Below are 22272 nucleotides of genomic sequence, written 5' to 3' on the forward strand. Positions count from 1 at the left end.
GTGTGCTGCTTTAAAACTTCTGTCAAAGGCAAAAATGCTACTAAAACAAGCAAAGATGTTCAGGACTGAAAAAACAAAACAAAACAAAAAACCAAACACAAAAACAACAACAACAAAAAAAACCCAACAAAAAAAACCAAAACCCAAAACCAAAAAAAAAACCCACCAGCTGCTTTTTCCAACTACTTTTTAAGGTTAATCTGGCTCCTGCTGCACTTAGTCCATACATATATTTATATTTGTAAGGCTTTACTCTTTAATTTATACAGTTTTGGCCTTGTCTGACTGATTCATGAAGTGCTGGTGCAGATCTGCTACTTACTGCATGTCTCATGACCAGCAAAATAATAAACCAGGTTAACATTTACAGATCAGCATGATTTTTTTATTTGGTTCACATGGAATAGTTCAGACATTAATGTTTTAAATGTTCTTCACATCCTGCTATTTATTGGTTTAGGTAAAGTGTTTGAGTTTTTTGTTTGTTTGTTTTCCCCAAGGTTTGCTTTTTAAAAAAAAAAATAAATAAACTAAAACTTACATGATTCAGAGATGCTACTTGCAAGTCCTTTGGTCAGCATTAGCATCTTAGAGCCTGGAAGATGCAGGCAGTAAAGTACCGAGCTCTGTTAGCATCCCTATCTCCTTGTCTTTGCCCTGTAGGCTCTTTGGGCAAGGTATTGATTGCTAGATGCCAAAACATCCTAAATTTGAAATGTAAGATTTTTTTTTTTTTTTTTTTTAAAGGATTACTTTGTAACGCTAGCAGGAATTTCCATTTCCTCTGCCCAGTGAATAGCTTCTTGACTTTCTTGTAGCAGCAAGAGGTGAGCTGGCATTTCTTGTTCCAGGAAGCAACTTCTGCAGGCTGACATTTAAGCAGAGCAACTTCCGTAATGTAGCGTTTAAGCAGTGTTAGAAAATAGATTATCTGCAAATAAAGGTTGCTTTACCTGCACTTCATCATCTCTCCTTCTAGGACTAGTTTTAACAAATTTGTGTGACTAATGCCAGACTGTGCACAGTAGTCAATTTTTGGAAGCTAAATCGTCATTGTATTTAAACCTTGTCCTGATGGAGCAGCTTTGGAAAGGAAAGGATGTTTGCTTGTCTTTCGCATATCACTGGAGACTTTGAAGTAGACCTTGAAGCTAAGCTGACTTCTGACCAAACTTTGTAATGGTACCCTATTATGGTCAAAAGGTGTGAGAGGGTCTTAACTAAGACTTCAGTTGCTAGGTGCGGAGTGGTCTGCAGTGCTCCTTTTAGCTACGTTGCCAGATAAGAGGCAGAAATTTGGTAGTGTCAGATGACTGAAGTAGGTTGAACCAGAAAGTCAGAAGAAAATGTTGCCATAAATCTGTATTGACACCCGAAGGTTATTTGGGTCCTGGAATCAATTATTTTTTTCCCAATACATTGAAATAATTTCACATGCGATCATTTCCTAATAGCTTCCAATTAGGAACAACAGCAAAGACTTACCGTTGAAAAGAAATTATCCATCACTCAAGTATTTCAGGGGATGGAGGAGTACGCCTGATTCCTTATCTCAGTCTTGGAAGACCTTTGGTATTTTCCATTGTTACAAGGTTTTTTCCCCCTGACTTTGTTTTCTCCAAATGAATTGTTCCTATAAAGGAATTTAAACTCTGCATAATTATTGTTCTCTGTTCCAAAAGCTGATAAAAACAAAACTCAACAGTATGCAGTTGGACGCCTATGGAAAAACTTGGGTGTAACACACAAAGTAGAAAAACAAACTTTGCTGATGAGGCCAGGAAGCTACGATCACATTTTCCAGTTTTAACTGTATGTGTTGGTCCTAACTGGGAATGTTTCCTGTTAAACTGAATTTTTCCTCTCTGTTTTATTTTGTAGTTGTTTTTTATCCATAAACTGTGGACAGGAGGGGATAATAAATGTCAAAGATACTTGCGTATGATCTCGAACACAGGGAAAGGATATATTTTTTGTAATATTTTACGGGGACGCATGTTGCTTTGTGCTCTATAAGACTGGTAGGATTTGTTTGCTTATTCCAGTAGCTGGCCCAAAGATACTCTGGGAATGCTCTTAGTAAATAACCGCATACCCTACAATTTGATATTTCAAATAGGCCAGTTTCTTTGAGTTCTGAGACTTTTCTTTCAGGCAAGTCTTTTAAAGCATATCTCCTTCCTTTCCCCTTTCCAACCTGTACCTCTTCCTAGGTGCTCAGGGTATGCTTTCTGATGTGTCTGTTGCCTGTAAATGTTCTTCTGTAAAAGTTTTGATGTTGTAATTTTTTTCAGATTTTTTTTTTTTTTTAGAAACTGAAAAACATTTTTATTGCTGATTGTTCGATAATGATTGAAGATTAAATTTGGCTGGTTATGGTAATCCAAATTTATGTGTGTTACTGATAGCAGTGCTTTCATTTATTTATAAAAGTGTTCAGAGCAGTTAGGATGGGTACGTGTAACTCAATCCACCAGACAAAAATCAAACCACCAAGGGTATCTTGTGTGTTTATCCAGGCCTTTGTGTGTTTTATTACTCTTCATTTGAGCCCAGAGTACGAATAATGTGTCACTGCTCTAACCCTTTTGAAGAACTCCTTTATGTGAATTCTTCTTTAGGGTTTTTAGGGTTTCCTGTGGTAAATGTGAGGAACATCAAATCCTATATTGGTGGCTGTTTTTTGGGGTTTTTTTTTAAAGGATTTTTTGTGTGTTTCTGTGGTGACTTAAGGTGGCATAGCTACTTATGGTTGTTCTTTTCAAGTAGAATTTGACCTGAGTTTATGAGGAGATTGGTTATGTTCTTTTAAAGAGTTAAAGAAAAGTGTTGCTATATACTTTTCTTATTGTTAGGTACTGTATATTCTGGAGAAGGCCAGTAATGTAATGAAAAGACCATAGCAATTCCTGAAGTGGTGGGAAGGGGTAGTACTGTGACCTTTAATCCTCTGAGAATGGGTAACTTAGTTGGAAAGACACCAGTAGGAATTCAGATTTGAGGACACTGAAATACTCTTACCTCAGCTGGGTAATTTGGTAGAAATTACAGGATTTCAGCCCCGTTCTGTGGTTCCAAGTTAATGGTGACTTTTGGTGCCCTTCCTCTCTGCTGTGTCACTCATCTGTTTGCAAAAAGGTCCCTGTGTGCCCGTTGAAATGACGGAGGCAGTTGAGACAAGATTATCCTGTCAAAAACGTATCCGCGTCGTTGAGAGGTAACGAAATAGCTGCCGGCACAATCTGCAGTCCCTGCTTCACCGCGGGTCAGATGCAGCCTTCTCCTCTGAAGCAGCAGGGTGCTACAGGGGGGTGAGACTTAATCTTTCCTTTTGCAAGTTTGAGGTTCAAATCCTGCAAAAGTGCTGTGTGTCAAGAATTTTCTTCCCATAGGTATCACAGAGTTATCCTACATAAGGACTGCTTGTGGCATGCTTGAATGGCTTGTCTGTGTCCCTCACAGCATCCTTCTGGACAAGCTGTCCAACTGTGGGATGAGCGAGTTTATGGTGTGCTGGGTGAAGAACTGGCTGAAGGGGAGAGCTCAAAGGGTTGTAGTGAATGGGGCTACATCTGGCTGGTGACCTGTCACCAGTGGTGTTCCCCAGGGTTCAATTCTAGGGCCGGTTCTGTTCAATATATTTATCAACGATCCGGATGCAGGGATTGAATGCACCATTAGCAAGTTTGCTGGTGATACCAAACTGGGAGATGCTGTTGACTCTTGAGGGACAGGAGACCTTGCAGAGGGATCTAGATAGGTTGGAGCATTGGGCTATGATTAATGGGATGAAATTTAACAAGTGTAAATGCCAGATTTTACACCTAGGGTGGAGTAATGAGAGGTACAAGTATAAACTGGGAGAGGAGTGGCTGGAGAGCAGCCCTGCAGAAAGGGATCTGGGGGAGCTGGCTGGCAGCAGGCTCAACGTGAGTCAGCAGCGTGCCCTGGCAGCCAAGAGGGCAAACCCCGTCCTGGGGTGCATCACACACAACACAACCAGCCGGTCAAAAGAGGTGATTATCCCGCTGTGTTCAGCATTGCTGCAGCCTCACCTGGAGTCCTGTGTGCGGTTCTGGGCCCTACAATTTAACAAGGATGTGAAGGTTCTTCAGTGTGTCCAGAGAAGGTCAACAAAGCTGGTGAAAGGGCTGGAAGGCATGGCCTGTGAGGAGCGGCTGAGGACTTCTGGCTTGTCTAGTTTGGAGAAAAGGAGGCTGAGGGGTGACCTCATTGCTTGCTGCAGCTTCCTGAGGAGGGGAAGTGGAGAGGGAGGTGCTGAGCTCTTCTCCCTGGTGCCCAGCAATAGGACGTGTGGGAATGGTTCAAAGCTGCACCAGGGGAGGTTTAGACTGAACATTAGGAAGCATTTTTTTACAGAGAGGGTGGTCAAACACTGGAACAGGCTTCCTAGAGAGGGGGTCAATGCCCCAAGCCTGTCAGTGTTTAACAGGCATTTGGACAATGCCCTTAACAAGATGCTTTAACTTTTGGTCAGCCCTGAGTTGGTCAGGCCGTTGCACTAGATGATCGTTGTAGGTCCCTTCCAACTGAAATAATCTATTCTAGTCTATTATTTTCCTCCATATTTCTGTTCAGCTTCAGGTGGGGCATTGCACATGGGGAGTGAAGGGGTGAAGCGTAGTGATTAGAAGGCCACATCAAGTGCCTTAGCATCTGGAAACAACGTGGCAATATATTGGGGACGCTACATGACTGGCATAGACCTTCCTTTTACAAACACCTTCCTAGCATAGCCTCTGTCCACAGTTAGGTGAGCTTCTCTGAGCCAATTCCATCTTAGCTGTTGTGTTCTCCAGTTGTGAATGAAATGTCAAAAGATATTAAAAATAGTCATCAGAACTGGGATATTTGATTAAGCGTCTTTGTTATTTTCTTCTTTATTTTTTTTATTTTGAGCCGTCGTACATCAAGAAATAATGCTAGCAAGGCTCATCTCAGTATTCTGTGAAGCAGTTTCCTTGCCAACCTGTAGTACCTTCCCGTGATGACACCAAGGACTGGAATTGGTTAACGACTTCAACAGCAATTAAGCAGCTCTGTTGTGGTGGGTTTTATTGCCCCCAACTGTTCCTTGAGAAAATGCTCCCCCCGATGTGTTACACGAAGAGGAGTCAGTGACCTTGGGTAAAAACTGACCATTTTTGCCACAACAGACTGCCAAATCTATTGATAATGATTATTTCTGGGTCACAGGTGCTACTGCCTCTTCTCAAGTGGCCTGTTTTCCATGCTGGCAGCTGAGATACCTATCAAAGGAACTCTTTTTCTTTCTGTTTTCTCTCTAAATTTGGTGTATGTGGGCTTTGTTGAGGAATGACTCTTGTCTGTTCCTGATTTTGTTTACAGGTGCTGTTACTCTAAGGTGACTTAACGCAACAGCACCTTCTTTTTGATGGACTGTTTCTTTATGCAGTATTGACTAGCTCGCCCAGTGTAACCCTCAGCTTTCTGTGAGGTAACATACCTTGTTCCTGAGTGACACTGATTTAATTACATCTTTAAACAAATACAGCTGTGTTGAGCACTTCTGATTACACTGCAAGAACTTCTTGGCCATGGGGAAAAATTAATGCTAAATTTCTATAGGAATCCTCCTAGTTTTGTATTATTTTATACTGTAGATTTATTTTTCAGATTTTAATTTCTAACTCTTTAACCATATCAGCAATTATTGAGTTTTGTCAAATTGTTTAGTGAAAATCCAATGAGCAGATTTAGTAAAGAAATTAGTCCTCAAATACATAATGTCTTAAAATGGCACATGGAAGTTTGATCTCTTAGAAAGGGGTTGCTAATTCCAGTGATGTTTCCAAATCAGGAATAGCTACCAGGCAGGCTTTACATTGCGTGTGCCTACTCTTAATGAAAGAAGCTAATGTAAAATGAAACCTGATAGTTTTTGTTAGAAAATAAAAGAATATGAATTCTACTGAGAAAATTTGGTTTGAGTCTTTTGCTGTCATATAAATAGTTGGATTTATTTTTACCAGGTAGAGACATATTTTCCTCTCTGAAATTCAAGTGGACAAAAAACTAGGAAGAAATTGCACACGTTCTGAATGCTATAGTACAATTTTTTATAGTGAAAAGAAATTCTGTCTTCTGAATAACTCACCCTTCTGTATACTACTCCTAAGAAATACCTGCTAAGAAAAAAAGGTGTAGGTCAAAAAAAAAAAAAAAAAGATCCCAGTAATCCAATGTGTTTGAATGGTGAATCTGTCGCCAGATAACTTATGCACGGAGATGAAAGCATCATCCATGTGCTGCCTGAGGAAATCTGTGGAGGGGGACGTTTGTCACGTGAGAACTTGATGTCCTGCGCGGCTGAGCATTTTGGCAGCGCCCTTTCCCGCTGCTTTGGTGAGCCCCACGCTGCCTGGGAGGTTTTGCTCTGTTCCCCTTAGCAGCTGTGGATGGCAGTGGCTCATCCTCTTGTTCCTGCCTGTCACCTGCAGTAAGTAGTGTTCTTGGGGGGGCGGGGGGGGGAATTCATCGTTCTTTCCCTTTTGGTTCATAGTAACCCTGCAAGCCAGAAATTTGTAGGCAACTGTACAGGAACATGCTCAGAATTATGTAGTGTTAAACTATTGCCATTAGGTCAAAAAGTTGATCTTTCTTTATATATTGGACCGTAGCTTTGGTCAGATACGACATGGTATAGAAATGCAGAACTCTGATTAAATAGTAAATACTCCAGTATGGATGTTGTTGTTCAGCAGGAATGCCCAAGAATGTGCCATGTGTTGAACCACATTGTAAAACGGGGCTAGATTTTCAAAGTCAGCCTGCAAAAAGTGTTAGCTGGCTATTAAAAAATGTTCCTGGCTTTCAAAAATACAGTTTTGTTGGAGTTTCTGAGATGGGAAAAAATGATGTATCCTGAGTCTGAAAATTATGAATAAGTAGATATAAAAAAATACAGTTGCAGAGTGACCTGACTTTTTTTGCCTGTGTAGAGTAAGTATCGACCTGTTTAAGAACTTGTGCTCTAGCTACTGCTATAGTGCAAATGTTTCTCAAAATGCAGAATTGCAAATTGCCATAAGACAAATGCAATGCACTGGGTTATTGAGATGATGATAGTTATTGGTGTGTTTTCTTTACAAATGAAGAGGAAAGCATTTATTTTTCATAAAAGTGTGGTGTGCTGTAAACATAGTTACACACAGACATACAGCATAAGTTATATGAAATTACAGGACAAGCATCACAGAGGGAGGTAATTTGGAAGGAGCTTGAATATTGATGAAAGAGTTTTTCTTATGGGCAGCCTCTTCTGAGAGTATTAATTTAGTGTGCAGTTTTAAATTAATAATATATAAACAAAATAATGCTTGCTTTGCCACATGCTTGTATTTTATTTATATGTGCACACATGGTCCACTCTAATTAAGCACAGCTCTTTATGGTTTATTTAGTTGTTCTAGAGAGGCTGCTTAATATTTGAGAGAAACAGTAATGATGTGTCTGACCTTTGCAGTGGCTGTGTTATCGGTAAGATGGGTTTTGCAGGAGCCTGCAAGAACAGTAAAATAGCAGCTTGATCTTTTTCTCCATTTGCTGGAACATGCTCAAGAGACCTGATAGCACAAGGGAAAAAAACAGTAAGCGGTTCAAGAGTATTTTCTTGTGTTTTCAGATCTCGGGAGGATGCTACTGACAGGCTGAGGTAAAGGGTTAAAAACTTTGTTTCTTTGCTTTTTGTTGTAGTCCGTGTTTTATTACCAAACCACCAGGGTAGTATTTCACATGGTGAATAGTTGGTTGGTTTTGTTTGGTTTGTTTTTTTTAATGCCAATACAAAGAAATAGATGTAAATGGAGGTGGAGACCAGTCCAGGTTTTAAGTTTTACAGAGTCTGGATAAGCATGCATGACTTTTCTTGCGTGGTGGTCTTGTAGTGGGATTCGTCACTGAAATTCCTAAAAATACCTGTGGTATGTACACGCAAATTTTATCACCTCTGCCTTTTTTATGGCCTTTGCTTAATACAGATTCCCACCTCTTTTTACAAAAACGTCCCCTGAGCCTGTGCCGTGGCGAGGAGCTCGGTGCTGGCGGTACAACCCACCACTCCTTCCTCCTCCTGCCTTTCCCTGGTGGGCTCCTCTCCCAGCTCCATGCTCTTCCCCCTTGTCTGTGCTGTGTGCACAGTTGCTGTCTGATGAGGCTTTCAGTTTTATTTCTGATAAAAGCAAAACCACTGGGAGAGAAAGAGTTATTTGTTGCAAGGGCTAATAACATAGGTTTTAAAAAAAGCGGAAAAAGAACGCAGGTATGAAGAAGCTGATGGATACCTGTGCATTCAGATGGTAATGCTGCTATATATAAAGCAATAGAAATTAAATGTTTATTATATTTATAAAAGGATTCTGGTTGATCCAGGCATTTGTGGGTGATACCAGTAAAGAACGATGTTTAACTGACTTCCACATGAACATGACCATTTCTTACATTGTTCTCTGGAAGCTCTGTGTATGCGTACATACAAAATTAATATTCTCATAATGGAAGATGCAATTTGTGCTCTATTCAGTCGCTCATGTTTTTGCTAATTAATCATTAATCATCTGCTATTGGAACAGTATCTCTTTTTTCTTTAATTAGCCACTGGTACATGTTAGAAATCTGCCTGCAGAGCTCTTGCAGTGCTGCAGTGTATGCCATATATTTCTCTTAATCAGTAGGTAACATTTCATAGCCTTTGCTTGCTTGCTTGTCTGTTTTGCTCTATCTTTATAAATGTAAAAATCTTTCAGCATACATGCATATACGGTAGTTACCTCAAAGTTATAGTATGCTGCATAGGTTTTTACACCATGATACCTTTGGAGAAGAACAGAGGTGGTTGTCTTGCAAAGGAATGCCAGCTAATGGTATGTGCTTCTTCCAGCCAAACTGATTGGAGATGTGTAACAACTTTTCCCTCTTTTCCTTTCTCCACACAGGAAACGCAGGATCGTTAGGACTAGCTAGCCTTCTGGGGTTTTGGGTTTTTTTGGTTGGTTGGTTTTGGTTTTGTTTTGGTTTTTTTTCAGAAGGAGGATGGAGGCTTGGAGAACTGCTGAGTTCTCATTCACCTTCCTTTTTCTTGCAATGATTATTCTTTTTCTGTGTTGCATAATGTTTATAGCTCATGTATATAGCCGTCTTGCTTTTGAGGGTCTGCTGCAGATACATGTGAAAGATTGACAAAGCATGTCACCTCATTTTTGAGAGTGTCATGGGATAGGCTTAACTGCAGTAGCGGCAAAAAGTGGGATGCGGTTTTGGTCTTCAACAGCCTACCTCTTTACCATAGAAGTACCATTCAAAACATAAACTAATTTAAAGCAGTCTAGGAGTTCTTGTCGATTAAGCGAGAAGATCATCACGGATCTGTGGCAGGGCTTTCCAGAGCTGAGGGCTATGTTTTAACTTCATTGTGGGTTGTAGGTGTCATTGCTTCAGGAGAATCCTGGTGGTTTCAGGGATGTCATAAACTTCCACCTTCTCCCACGTTTAAGTCCGAGAGCAGTCGGGCTTCAGTGTATTGCAAAGACCCACATTCATTAGTCCACACTAGACTATTTCAGTGAATGGACTACTGGAGTTGGGGCAGCAAAAAGGAAAAAAAAAAAAAAATTGAGCCCCCCTCCCCGCAAAAAAAGCATTTTCTGAAGATGTTTGTGTTTTAAATATCTGTTGAAAATAACTGCACAAAGTGAATTTGTTTATTATCTGCTCTGTTACTTCTGGTAGTGTAAGTGAAGAGTTCTTGGCTTGGGCTTTAAATGGCGTGTGTGATTTGTGAGCTCTTTCTGAAGTACGCTAATTGTGAAATGAGAAGAAAATTGAAGCTAACAGATACATTGATCCGCTGCGTTAGGGTTTCAAGGCCCTTTGTCAGGGATGGGGTTGCACTGCAGATGTGGCCAGCTGAGACCAGCCCTGCAGTGGCCACCTCTCCCTGCTCGGAGCTCCTGAATAACCTGACCCTCCTGCAGCTGTGGCAGGGATCTGTATAATTACCCCGTGGCTGGCAAGGCAGGTGGTGCCTAATGCCACTCCGATTGAACTCCGAGGGAAAAGGGGTTAAGCTGGGATAATGCTCCAGCCTCATCCTGGCAGCTGCCAGCATCACCTCCGAGCCTTCTCGCTCCAGCTGGCTCAGGGGGAGCGAGAGCAGGAGCATCTGAAGTTTGCTGTACGCCTCAGACCTTACTTGACGGCGGTAGGCAGCTCGCTAGTTGCTGCCATGTTGCTAGGGCAACCTGCCTATTTATTCATTCATTTCCAACTTCAGGCTGATACATCCTCTGCCCTGGCTTTGCTGGAGTGGTCTGGTTGGCACTCAGGCGCACTTTGATGGGCTTCAAATGTACCTTGCATAGCTAACTATTGCTTATAGAGGGAAGACATCTTCCAGCCCCCTACCCCAAGTCGTTAGAGAGAGGTCTGTCTTGGGTTTTAGCATTTTAATTGGAGTGTATCTATGCATGTCCATGCATGGAAATTAAATATTGCACTTGTTTGTGCATTTTATGCTCTTAATGGAATGAAGCGTTATATCAACGTTCTCTAGTGCTACTAGAGCAGTTTAAGCTCCATTCCCTTCTTTCCCTGACATTCCCATGCCTTTTGGGGGCCTTCTTTGAATGTATCTACCTGTAAATGTGGCCTAAATCTTCCTTTCAATTTTTTATAAGCATGAATTAGTTGTTCTTGCATGCGTGAATAACATAGCCTGCAGAATATACGCGCTTTAATGGTATCCTTGATAACCTATGTACAATTTAAACCGCAAATTATAAGAGGTGGTAGAAAATTCATGTTAACAGTGTTTTGCAGCAGAGATATCTTTTGAAATGTGATATTGTCAGTAATAGAGGCCTTACTGTAAAAAGTGACCAGATATTTTTGTGGTTTTTTTTTCCACTCAGCTGTCCCATTTCCTCCAAGTCACCGGCTCACAGCTAAGGAAGTGTTTGATAATGATGGAAAACCCCGTGTGGATATCTTAAAGGCACACCTTATGAAAGAAGGGAGACTGGAAGAGAGCGTTGCTTTGAGAATAATAACAGAAGGAGCTTCAATTCTCCGCCAGGAAAAAAATTTGCTCGACATAGATGCACCAGTCACAGGTTAGTTATGATGATGGAGGGGATGGTTGCTGGTTTGGGACATGTTAAGTAGTGCATTAGTGTATGTGGCTTCCTAAGGAGCTGAAAGGAGGCTTGAAAATCACTTGTTCTCTCCAATACTCGATTCTCTCTTTGTCTGCTACCACTAGGATAATGGAGGCCATCAAGCAGCTTGTACATTAGAGGAAAGGATCACATCTGCTGAGCCCTTTCTGTTTCTAAGGCAGAGAACGTTCTTAGTCTTTAGGAGAAGATTAGAACTTCCTTAAACATGAAAAGTTATCTAGCCTTTTGCACCAGGTATTAATTCCATAATTTTATAGATGTCATTTACCACAGTAGCACTGTTCAGACATACAGACAGCGTTGGGCTCTGAAGGAACAATGGTGTCAGAGTAAATGGAAATTTTAATTAAATGCTAAGGAAAATAGCGAGTGCAGCAAAAAGGGAAAAAAAAAAAATTAGCAGAATCCCATTTTGTGTTGCCTGGGGGATTAATGAATTGTGCTGGTTGCAGAGCCCATCCTGCCCTTGACTATCAAACACTACCACCCACTCATTAATCCTCAGGAAATGCCTTATACTTTGAATTTCCTTCTCTAATTGTCTCCTGCCTCCGACTGCATTCTGAACGTATGAATGCATTTGCTTGCTCTAATGTGCCTCCTCCCCTGTTTTGTTGTTATCGGAGATGAATGCACTTTTGGCAAGAAATCGATCTGTGGCATAGAAAGTTAGCTGTGGGGCAAAAGATAACTAATTCCAGCCAGCTTTAACTATGAAACCAAACTATAAAACTCAGTTTAAGAAGGCAGGTCCTTTTGTCACTTTGTTTCTGGAGAGCTCTGACAAAATTAAAAGAAATAGGTTCATCTGCTGCAGAAGAAGGGTTACCAATCTTTATTATCAGTACTGGTAGCATTCACCAAAAACTACACAGAAGTAGCAAAACCTTCATTTTCAGGAAACGTTCTCTGAAACTGAAGAGCATAGTGTCTGGACTAGAATGATGCGCAAGTTATTAAAGCTGTAATTTTAAAAATGACATCCAAATAAGGGATTGTACCTTGACCTGGAGAGGTAATGTGTATCATCTTTTATGTAATAATTCGCTTGTCATGCTGCCATACAATTCTGATGGAAAAGATGTCAATCATGTTGCAGCTCATGGATGAATAAAGGAAATAGGACGAATAAAAGGATTACGCAAGTAGACTGAGAATAAAGTTCTACAGACATTTTCTTTGACATTTCAGGAAAAATGGAAGAAGTTGTAGATGTGCAATACCATTGTCCATAACTGAGTGGCAGACATGCAGAAATTCTACCTTTCTGTGGATTTTCTCTTTGTGTGTGTTTTTGTGTGTGTGTGTTTGTGTGTGTGTGTGTGTTTGTGTGTGTGTGTGTGTTTGTGTGTGTGTGTGTGTTTGTGTGTGTGTGTTTGTGTGTGTGTGTGTGTGTGTGTGTGTGTGTGTGTGTGTGTGTGTTTGTGTGTTTGTGTGTGTGTGTTTGTGTGTGTGTGTTTGTGTGTGTGTGTTTGTGTGTGTGTGTTTGTGTGTGTGTGTTTGTGTGTGTGTGTTTGTGTGTGTGTGTTTGTGTGTGTGTGTTTTTGTGTGTGTGTGTGTTCGTGTGTGTGTGTGTTCGTGTGTGTGTGTGTTCGTGTGTGTGTGTGTTCGTGTGTGTGTGTGTTCGTGTGTGTGTGTGTGTGTGTTCGTGTGTGTGTGTGTTCGTGTGTGTGTGTGTTCGTGTGTGTGTGTGTTCGTGTGTGTGTGTTCGTGTGTGTGTGTGTTTGTGTGTGTGTGTGTTTGTGTGTGTGTGTGTTTGTGTGTGTGTGTGTTTGTGTGTGTGTGTGTTCGTGTGTGTGTGTGTTCGTGTGTGTGTGTGTTCGTGTGTGTGTGTGTTCGTGTGTGTGTGTGTTTGTGTGTGTGTGTGTTCTTGTGTGTGTGTGTTCTTGTGTGTGTGTGTTCTTGTGTGTGTGTGTTTTGGGGGGGGGGGGGTGTTTTTTTTTTCTTTTCAAATCCATTAAGACATGTAGACTGTAGGAGGACAGGTCTGGTATGTTGTGCCCCGACTGATTTCCATAAGTTCATGTTTAATGTTCTCTCTTTCTTTTTAATTTTTCTCTTTAAAAATTATTTCATAAATGCTTTTGAAGGTATCGGAATTGTTCTGAATTATATTTTGGAGATTAATCTCCTGAAGGTTACCCTATTGTATAGCACTGGTATAATTTAAGCCTTTGATTCTTTTTTCAGTTGAGTCTACATCTTGCTTTGTTCCTGCTTTTGAAATTATTCTCACGCAGTGTTTGTGATACTGCAGCATTCTTCAGGGTGGCTGGTAGCTACTCGCTTTTAAGCTAGTGTAGGAAAGCTGGGCTCCTAATGCTTGTTAGCAGGGTAGCTGAGAAGTGCTAATGTTCTGTATGAACAAACATGAAAGCTGGAGTTATGAAAGTGATCATCAAAAGAAGGAAAAAAATAAATTGTGAGGGGGAGGTTGGGAAAGCTTGTGAGGCATGTTGTTGTGGGCCTGGCAATTTTCTTTGAGTAGTATGACGGCAGGTGACTGGATAAAGAGAATATCAATTGACCGATGATGTGGTGGAAGTGCAAGGTATACAGGCAATCAAGAAATAACTATGGAGTAGAGGAAAGCTTTTTTCAAACATGTGGAAGAACAAACAAAACCACTGATAGAGTGGAGAAGAAAATAAATTCTAAATTTTAGATGTGGCAAGCAGTCTTGTTGAAGAGTGACAGTCATAAATCATTAATATGGGATCCTTTGTGGGAGATGCATTCATCTTTTAGAAAAATATCCCTGTAGCTGGTTAATGAGATGATGTCATCAAAAAGAAGAGAGATAGAAGAGCGTAACTGTTGAAGTAAGGGCACTGTGGATTAGTACAGTGATATACTTGATAAATGTTAAAGAACATGAGAAGTTTTTTCTTGAAGTCTTGTGCAGCCGTCCCTCGGCTTGAAATTTCTGTTTTGTTTATTTTAAGGGGTGAGATAATTGTCCTCAGAAAAAATATCAGAGTTCTGTTTATAAGCAAAGTCATGTGAAATAAAGTGGGTACATAGAAGACTTGGATTTGAGGGAGAAGATGATTTGTATAGTGGGAAGGAGGCGTGCAAAGAGCCTTAATGTGGAATGCACAATCCATTATTTTACATTTATGTATAAAACTTACTCTGTGTCTGTGGTTAGCTGGAAGCACCAATGTGATTGTCATTTTGAGTTAATACATTTCGTTTTCAAAATTGGCAAGGTTATAAGCCTTTTGAAGTATTGCTGATGAATTTATTGTGACCTTAGCTCAAATTCTCATCATTTGCTATGTACGTACGCACATGCATGCATAGTTTGCTACAGTTCTGGCGTACAACCAAGGTGAACTATTCCTGCAGTTGTTGCACCGGGCTGCTGTTTGCTGGGCATGAACCTGAACAGAGCCTGAACTAAGAAGAGACGCCAAGTCCTCTGCTATCAGGCTCTTCTTGTATCTGGGAAGTGTTGAGGCAACTTTGTCTTGACTTGTGAATGTGAGTTGGAAAGAATGGAGAGAATTGGGTCAAAAACAGTGAGTGTATTGAGGGGAAGACTGAAAGGAGGGATGAAAAGTGGTGACAGGGGCTGCTCAACAGATGACAAGGAGGTGGTTGAGACTGGCTGCTTGACTTGAAGACAAGAATATGTAATAGAGCTGAAAAGCTTGGGAGACAAGGAAATGGCCAAAAGACCGAGTCAGAGGTTGACAGAGGATGGCTGGGCAGGCAAAGTAGGAAGATGAGCAAGAGGCTGACAGAGTATTGGGACTAGCTGGGCAAGGCACCTGCTCTGGGAGGTGAAGGGGCACATGGTGGAGTGGGCCTGGCTGCAGAATGACAGCTGTGGTAGAAGCCCATGAATGTCAATGCCAGCTTTCACCCACCAGGGAATGGGCAGACAGCAAGGGGACAGGGAGCCACCTTCCACAGATGGATTGTTCCCGACTTCTTCATCTATACCCTCTTCTCTTGGAGGCATGTGGTCTTTGTCTTAAGCTTGTGGATTTAATGAGGTTGATCTACCACTATACCTCAGCTGTTCAGTGTTCAGAGGAAAGATGTCTCTATAGCAGCCTTAGAATTTCCAGTCCCGTTTTATGTTCATAACAGTATAATGACACATGGAGAAATTGGCTCATTTTTAATTGTTTTTTTTTCTAGAAGGCTAAGGAAGTATATCTCTGAACCTCCCTGATGGCAATATTTACTGAAGTCACACTCCAAAGACAGTTGGGAATGCCAGATTTTGAATTGCCTGGGTAGCTTTATGTGGCCGTATTATATAGGTTCATGACTATACAGAGCAATCCTGGGCAAGTGACGTACACTACCCTTTGCACGATAACTGACTAATTACCTTTTTGTTTTCATGATCTAAAATCTGCTGTTCTTAAGTACTGAATGCTCTAACTGCATGCCAAGCATGTGTCCCTTTGGCTTCAGTGCATGGGTAACTTTCCCTGTGCGTGAGTGTATGTGTATACTTCTGTATATTATAGAATTATCTATAAAATGGTAAGTTCTTTGGGGTTTTGAATGTGTTATGTCAGAAAAACAAATTTAGGTAAAGCCTTTGATGGCAATGTTGCCTTGCTTGGCTCCCAGTCTGTAAAGTGGACCCTTTAGCTCACCTATGTTTTGAAAACAGTGATTCACACGTCTTGAAGTGATGGGATACTGCTATACTGAGTGGTGTTGAAAGTACGTGAGCAGAGTAAGGTTTGTAGAAGTTTTGTAACTAAAGCATATTTCACACAAGTGAAGAGAACACAACTTGAAAGTTGTTCGCTGCATGAGTATGGTTCATTCTGTCCACTGCATGGAAAAGAGCAGAAAGTGAACATAATTAAGGAATTTTTAGCAAAATGCATATGCAAAAGAGGTTGTACTTGAAACCTTAATTCTGTCACATCTTAAATATGGAGTTCTTTTTTTGCCAACATTTCTGGTGTTCACTTTAATTATTAGCTGTGTGATTTATTGACATTAATAGGCCTCAGTTCACTGGTCCTTTTCAAAGCAACCAAACCTGCACTTTTGGAGCACGATAAAGTGTTGTTTTCCAGCATCCGCAAAAATTACCAGCAACAAGAGGAGCTGGGATTAAAATACAAGAACCCAAAGGTCATATTGCAGAATTTGATTTCAACAGCAAAGTAGCTGAAGACAACAGCCAATTCTAGCTTTGCAGCTAAATCTAATTTTGAAGTTGGCCCGTTTTGAGCAGACCTTCCCACCTTAACTTTTCTGTGTTTTTTAATTTATACCTCCTTAAATGACATACTTAAATAACTACAGGGTAGACCTAGAACTCTAAGTGGTATGTTTGTCTAGTATCTATCATTGTGTGTCTTTGCTTTTACCTTTTGGATTATGTTTCTTGAGGATATTGTTAGATTTACAGATAATGAATGAAAATACACATATGACTGCACAAGTGAATAAGCTTGTAAGAGATGTGTGTTGGTGTTTTTAAGGTAAGTCTTTTTTTGCTGTTGACATCTATTTAAAAAGTAATTAATATGTGCTCTGTTTCTTCTTGATCTCGTTTTGTGTACTCAGTGTGCACTCCTTTTGGTTAGTCTCTATCCATTGTCTTTAATAAGAGTTTCTTCTAGTAAACTAAGAACACAAAAGTCTAAGTCCTACGTATCTTTATAAATCTGTGCTTTTTTGCATATGGTACTTATATGTAATATATGAACATTACCCACGCAACTGCCTGTGTACAGTTCTCAATTCTGTTTGCATGGATGCCACCACCAGCAGTGGCAATGACAACAGTTTCTGGCCTGGTGACAATAGCCACACCATGTGCAGGTACAGGGGGCAGCATCTGTCAGTCCCTCATTTAGAAAAAATGGAAAATAGGTAAAACAAGCATATACTCTTGTTCTAAACCTTCACATGCTTCATTGGAAAAGCCCTAACTGTGCTATCCTTTGTTCAAAGCTTTCTGAAATGCCAGGTGCATGCAGCTTGGCATGTGAAGACAGGTGAGTACTGGATGAAGACAGAATGAAAGCTTATTGTTGCAGTGTAGAAACTTTTATAAAAGAAGGGGAAAGTGTCCCAGTCTGTGCAGGTCTTTTCCTTGGCTATATTGTTTTCGTCTACGAGTCCTGGTTTTTGCAGCTCCCATGTTTATAGATGTGGTAGATGAAAGGGAACCACTGTTGCTTGCAGAGACTTCCTTGCTATTCCCTTTGCATTGCATAATGTAAGGCAGGGTGCGTGTATATATCCAATAGGCATATAAGTACTAATCTTGTGCATGCTAAGGGGGAATACACCCACTTGCAGTTTCTCGGTAGTATCTTTGGGTAAAAAATTCCATTGGCTTGGTTGAATGTCACAGCAGTATGGAAATATAACTTAAATACTTTAATTGCTTGTAATGTTTGTATTGCAGTGAGCACGCTGAGAGTTTTGCAATTTGAACTCTAAATTGATGTGGGGGAGAGGTTGTAGGTATCTGGGGACAGCCTGTGTGGGAACAACTGTGGCAACTGGTGACCTTCGGAAGCCTCTGGTGCATTATATGTCCATAAAAACTATAGAGGGAAAGCCCTTTCCTGCCAGCATGTGCCTTTATGATCTTTGAGGCTTTCAGATATTCTCTGGGTACATTATTCCATGGGATGGTAGGGTCTCCTGGGCCTGAATGTTTCCTCATGTTCCACATACGTTTCTCCTTTGCCCAATTTCTCTCATTTGGTAGCATAAAATAATATTAGTAGGTTGCTAGTGCTGTGCAAGTTAAAACTTAGTAAATATTGAGAATGTCTAGCTAAAGTGATCAATGCTAAGGCAAGCTAAGAAAAATATTTATGCCCACACTGTAGTAAAAAGACAATAATGTTTAAAATTGCATGGAACTGTAGAATCATAGCATTGTTTAGGTTGGAAAAGCCCTTTAAGATCATCAAGTCCAACCGTTAACCTAGCACTGCCAAGTCCACCACTAAACCATGTCCTCAAGCACCACATCTACCCGTCTTTTAAATACCACCAGGGATGGAGACTCAACCACTTCCCTGGGCAGCCTGTTCCAATGCCTGACTACCCTTTCGGTGAAGAAATTTTTCCTAATATCCAACCTAAACCTCCCCTGGAGCAACTTGAGGCCGTTTCCTCTCATCCTATCGCTTGTTACTTGGCAGAAGAGACCAACCCCCACCTCACTACAGCCTCCTTTCAGGTAGTTGTAGGGAGCAATTAGGGTCTCTCCTCAGCCTCCTTCTGTCCAGACTAAACAACCCCAGTTCCCTCAGCCGCTCCTCATAAGACTTGTGCTCTAGACCCACCACCAGCTTCATTGCCCTTCTCTGGACACGCTCCAGCACCTCAATGTCCTTCTTGTAGTGAGGGGCCCAAAACTGAACACAGGATTCGAGGTGCGGCCTCACCAGTGCCGAGTACAGGGGGATGATCGCTTCCCTAGTCCTGCTGGCCACACTATTTCTGATACAAGCCAGGATGCCATTGGCCTTCTTGGCCACCTGGGCACACTGCTGGCTCACATTCAGCCAGCTGTCGACCAGCACCCCCAGGTCCTTTTCCGCCAGGCAGCTCTCCAGCCACTCCTCCCCAAGCCTGTAGCGCTGCATGGGGTTGTTGTGACCCAAGTGCAGGATGCGGCACTGAGCCTTGTTGAACCTCATACAGCTGGCCTCAGCCCATCGATCCAGCCTGTCCAGGCCCCTCTGTAGGGCCTTCCTACCCTCCAGCAGATCAACACTCCTGCCCAACTTGGTGTCGTCTGCAAACTTACTGAGGGTGCACTCGATCCCCTCCTCCAGATCATTGATAAAGACATTAAACAGGACTGGCCCCGATACTGAGCCCTGGGGAACACCACTTGTGACTGGCCGCCAACTGGATTCAACTCCATTCATCATCACTCTCTGGGCCCAGCCGTCCAGACAGTTTTTTACCCAGCGAAGCGTACGCCCATCCAAGCCATGAGCAGCCAGTTTCTCCAGGAGAATGCTGTGGGGAACAGCGTCAAAGTCTTTACTAAAGTCCAAGTAGACAACATCCACAGCCTTTCCCTCGTGCACTAAGCGGGTCACCTTGTCACAGAAGGAGATCAGGTTAGTCAAGCAGGACCTGCCTTTCATAAACCCATGCTGAGGGGGCCTGATGCCCTGGTTGTGCCGTACATGCCACATGATGGCACTCAGGATGAGCTGCTCCATAACCTTCCCCGGCACCAAGGTCAGGCTGACAGGCCTGTAATTCCCCAGATCCTCCTTCTGGTCCTTCTTGTAGATGGGCATCGCATTTGCTAACCTCCAGTCAACTGGGACCTCCCTGGTTACCCAGGATTGCTGATAAATGATGGGAAGTGGCTTGGTCAGCACCTCCATCGGCTCCCTCAGTACCCTTGGGTGGATCCTGTCCAGCCCCATAGACTTGTGTGTGTCTATGTGGAGTAGCAGGTCACTAACCATTTCCCCTTGGATTATGAGGGCTTCATTCTACTCCCCATTGCTGTCTTCCAGCTCAGGGGGCTGGGTACCCCGAGAACAACTGGTCTGACTACTAAAGACTGAGGCAAAGAAGGCATTAAGTACCTCAGCCTTTTGCTCATCCTCTGTCACTCTGTTTCCCCCCCGCATCCAATAAAGGATGGAGATTCTCCTTAGCCATCCTTTTGTTGCTAATGTATTTGTAGAAACATTTTTTGTTGTCTTTTACAGCAGTAGCCAGTACAAGTTCCAGCTGGGCTTTGGCCCTTCTAACCCTCTCCCTGCATAACCTCATGACATCCTTGTAGTCTTCCTGAATTGCCTGCCCCTTCTTCCAAAGGTCGTAAACTCTCCTTTTATTCCTGAGTTCCAGCTGAAGCTCTCTGCTCAGCCAGGCCAGTCTTCTCCCCCACCAGCTCATCTTTTGGCACATGGGTACGGCCTGCTCCTGTGCCTTTAAGATTTCCTTCTTGAAGAGTGTCCATCCTTCCTGGACCCCTTTGCCCTTCAGGACTGCCTCCCAAGGGAGTCTGTCAACCAGGCCCCTAAACAGGCCAAAGTCTGCCCTCTGCAAGTCCAAGGCAGCAGCAGTTCTGCTGACCCCTCTCCTTACTTCTCCAAGAATCGAAAACACTATCGTTTCATGATCACTGTGCCCAAGATGGCCTCCAACCATCACATCATCCACCAGTCGTCCTCTGTGTAGCACACATGTAAATGATCTGATGGAATTGGAAAGTTGAACTAAAACAGTTCTTTCTGATTTTTACCTTTGAAGCAGTTTAAGACAGAATTCCAGCATGGAAAACAAACAAGACTGCTTATTAGGGGCCTACAAGTACTGTAAGGTCTATCTATATTAGCACAACATCAAAGTTTGTCTGAAACTAACATTTCAGTAAAAGCAATTTTAGTTAAAACTTCTCTATTTCACACTTAAGTAATTTAATTATGCTCTAAACGTAATGTTCAGTGGTTACTGTTGAGGAAACTATTGAATTTCCATGATGGTGTTATAACTAAAATATTTACTTATATGTCATGAAAAAAAACATTTACATGATCAAATTGTAAAACTTCATCCTGAGTGGCTGGTGTCTTCAGACTCCCAAGTCTAAAAGATTTAATGCTGGTTTGAAGTCTAGATGCCTACAGACTCTGAGGGTAAGTGTTAAACAGAAGAATTACTCTTCTTCCGTCTTTGCCATGATGCATTCATTAAAGTTATCTTTCAAAAACATCTTTAATATTGTTTGTGACACTAAAAGTAAGTGATGGGGTCCGCCCTCCGAACAGAGTGCTGGTTAGAGTACCACACTTCTTTCTGTATCTTAGCCAAGTAGTGGTATCTTTCAGTTGTGAGTAACTTCTTTAGCTACTTTAGCTGTATTACTAGTCATTCTGAAAACATGCTGGTATTTTGTTCATTCTAGCCTTAAAACGCATGAGAGTCCCCAGTGTTCCTGATATAACTACATCAGTTTGAGTTTCTGCGTTACGCTGGTACACGTTCCCTGTGTGGACCAGTAATGCCTGAGAACCGGACACATTTAAGCAAATTATTCTCGCTCTCAGAATAAATTGCCTGCAGTTAATTCTCCTCCGTTATAGGAAAATTAACTTTGGCTGCAGTGAGGTAGATGTTAGTTTGAAATAAACTTTGACTTCTGTCTTTCTTAAATATCAATTCATGATCTTTTTTGCATAAATAATATGACATTTGAACAGAACAGGTTGAAACCGTGGAAGAGGAGGAAAGGGAAAGTATCAACAGCACCATCTACTCTTGCATTCTTCTTGAAAACAAATGATAGCCCAATTTTTTTTACATTTTTTTTTTTTACATTTACATTTTTACATGCCGCTATAAGGCAGATGTGTTCTCTGACTTAACAAATGAATTAGACTTTATGAAGAAATATTTGCCATAATTTTTTAAAATATGTTAGATATACTCTTTTCTCAATGTACGCGTGAGTGCAGTTTGCTGTTGCAACAAATATTTCCCTTTACATATCACTGTTACGTGAATATGTTATTAAAATACAGATAATCTGCATGTTAAACTCCTGTTAAAAATAATTTATGATATAAACATACTGTTGAACAGCTAAAATGAACTTGATTGGATCCTTTAATTGGATTGCTGATTAAAACTGACACTGCTCCAGCTATTTTGCATGCTTTATTGATAACTCATAATACATCAAATCACTTGTGGCTTAAAAACTGGGATTTCTGAAAGAAGGTGAAGATATAAGGCTGTATGTACTCAAATTTTTTTTGATCTGTTCCTTCCATAAATTCTTCTGTCGGTTCCAGATATGGATTGAAATATGCCTGCCTGCATCCCTGGGAGAACAAAGTGATTGCATCTTGTAGCTTAATTGAGCTGCTTCAGACATTAGCATCTGACATTTTGGCAGAGCTGATGTTTTCTAGTAGCAGCTGCTTAAATCGATCATTATGTGGATACTACAAACCGTATTCTTTACAACTACCTCACTTGTTTTTATAAGTAATCCATCTATAGTTAACTTGCTTTGGTGCAAAAGTCATAGTCAAATAAGCCAAAGTGAAACCATGGAACC

General features: G+C 41.4%; 1 protein-coding gene across 1 annotated transcript in view; it reads left to right on the top strand.

The window, feature by feature from the left end:
- Positions 1-22272, top strand: part of PPP3CA (protein phosphatase 3 catalytic subunit alpha) — a 204331-nt gene that overhangs the window by 73652 nt on the left and 108407 nt on the right. The window contains exon 2 of the mRNA XM_082315613.1: positions 10950-11150. Within this exon, the coding sequence (XP_082171739.1) occupies positions 10950-11150 (201 nt within the window). The remainder of the gene's footprint in view (positions 1-10949; positions 11151-22272) is intronic.

Source organism: Platalea leucorodia (assembly GCF_965183815.1).
Source record: "Platalea leucorodia genome assembly, chromosome: 6".
Lineage (NCBI taxonomy): Eukaryota > Metazoa > Chordata > Aves > Pelecaniformes > Threskiornithidae > Platalea > Platalea leucorodia.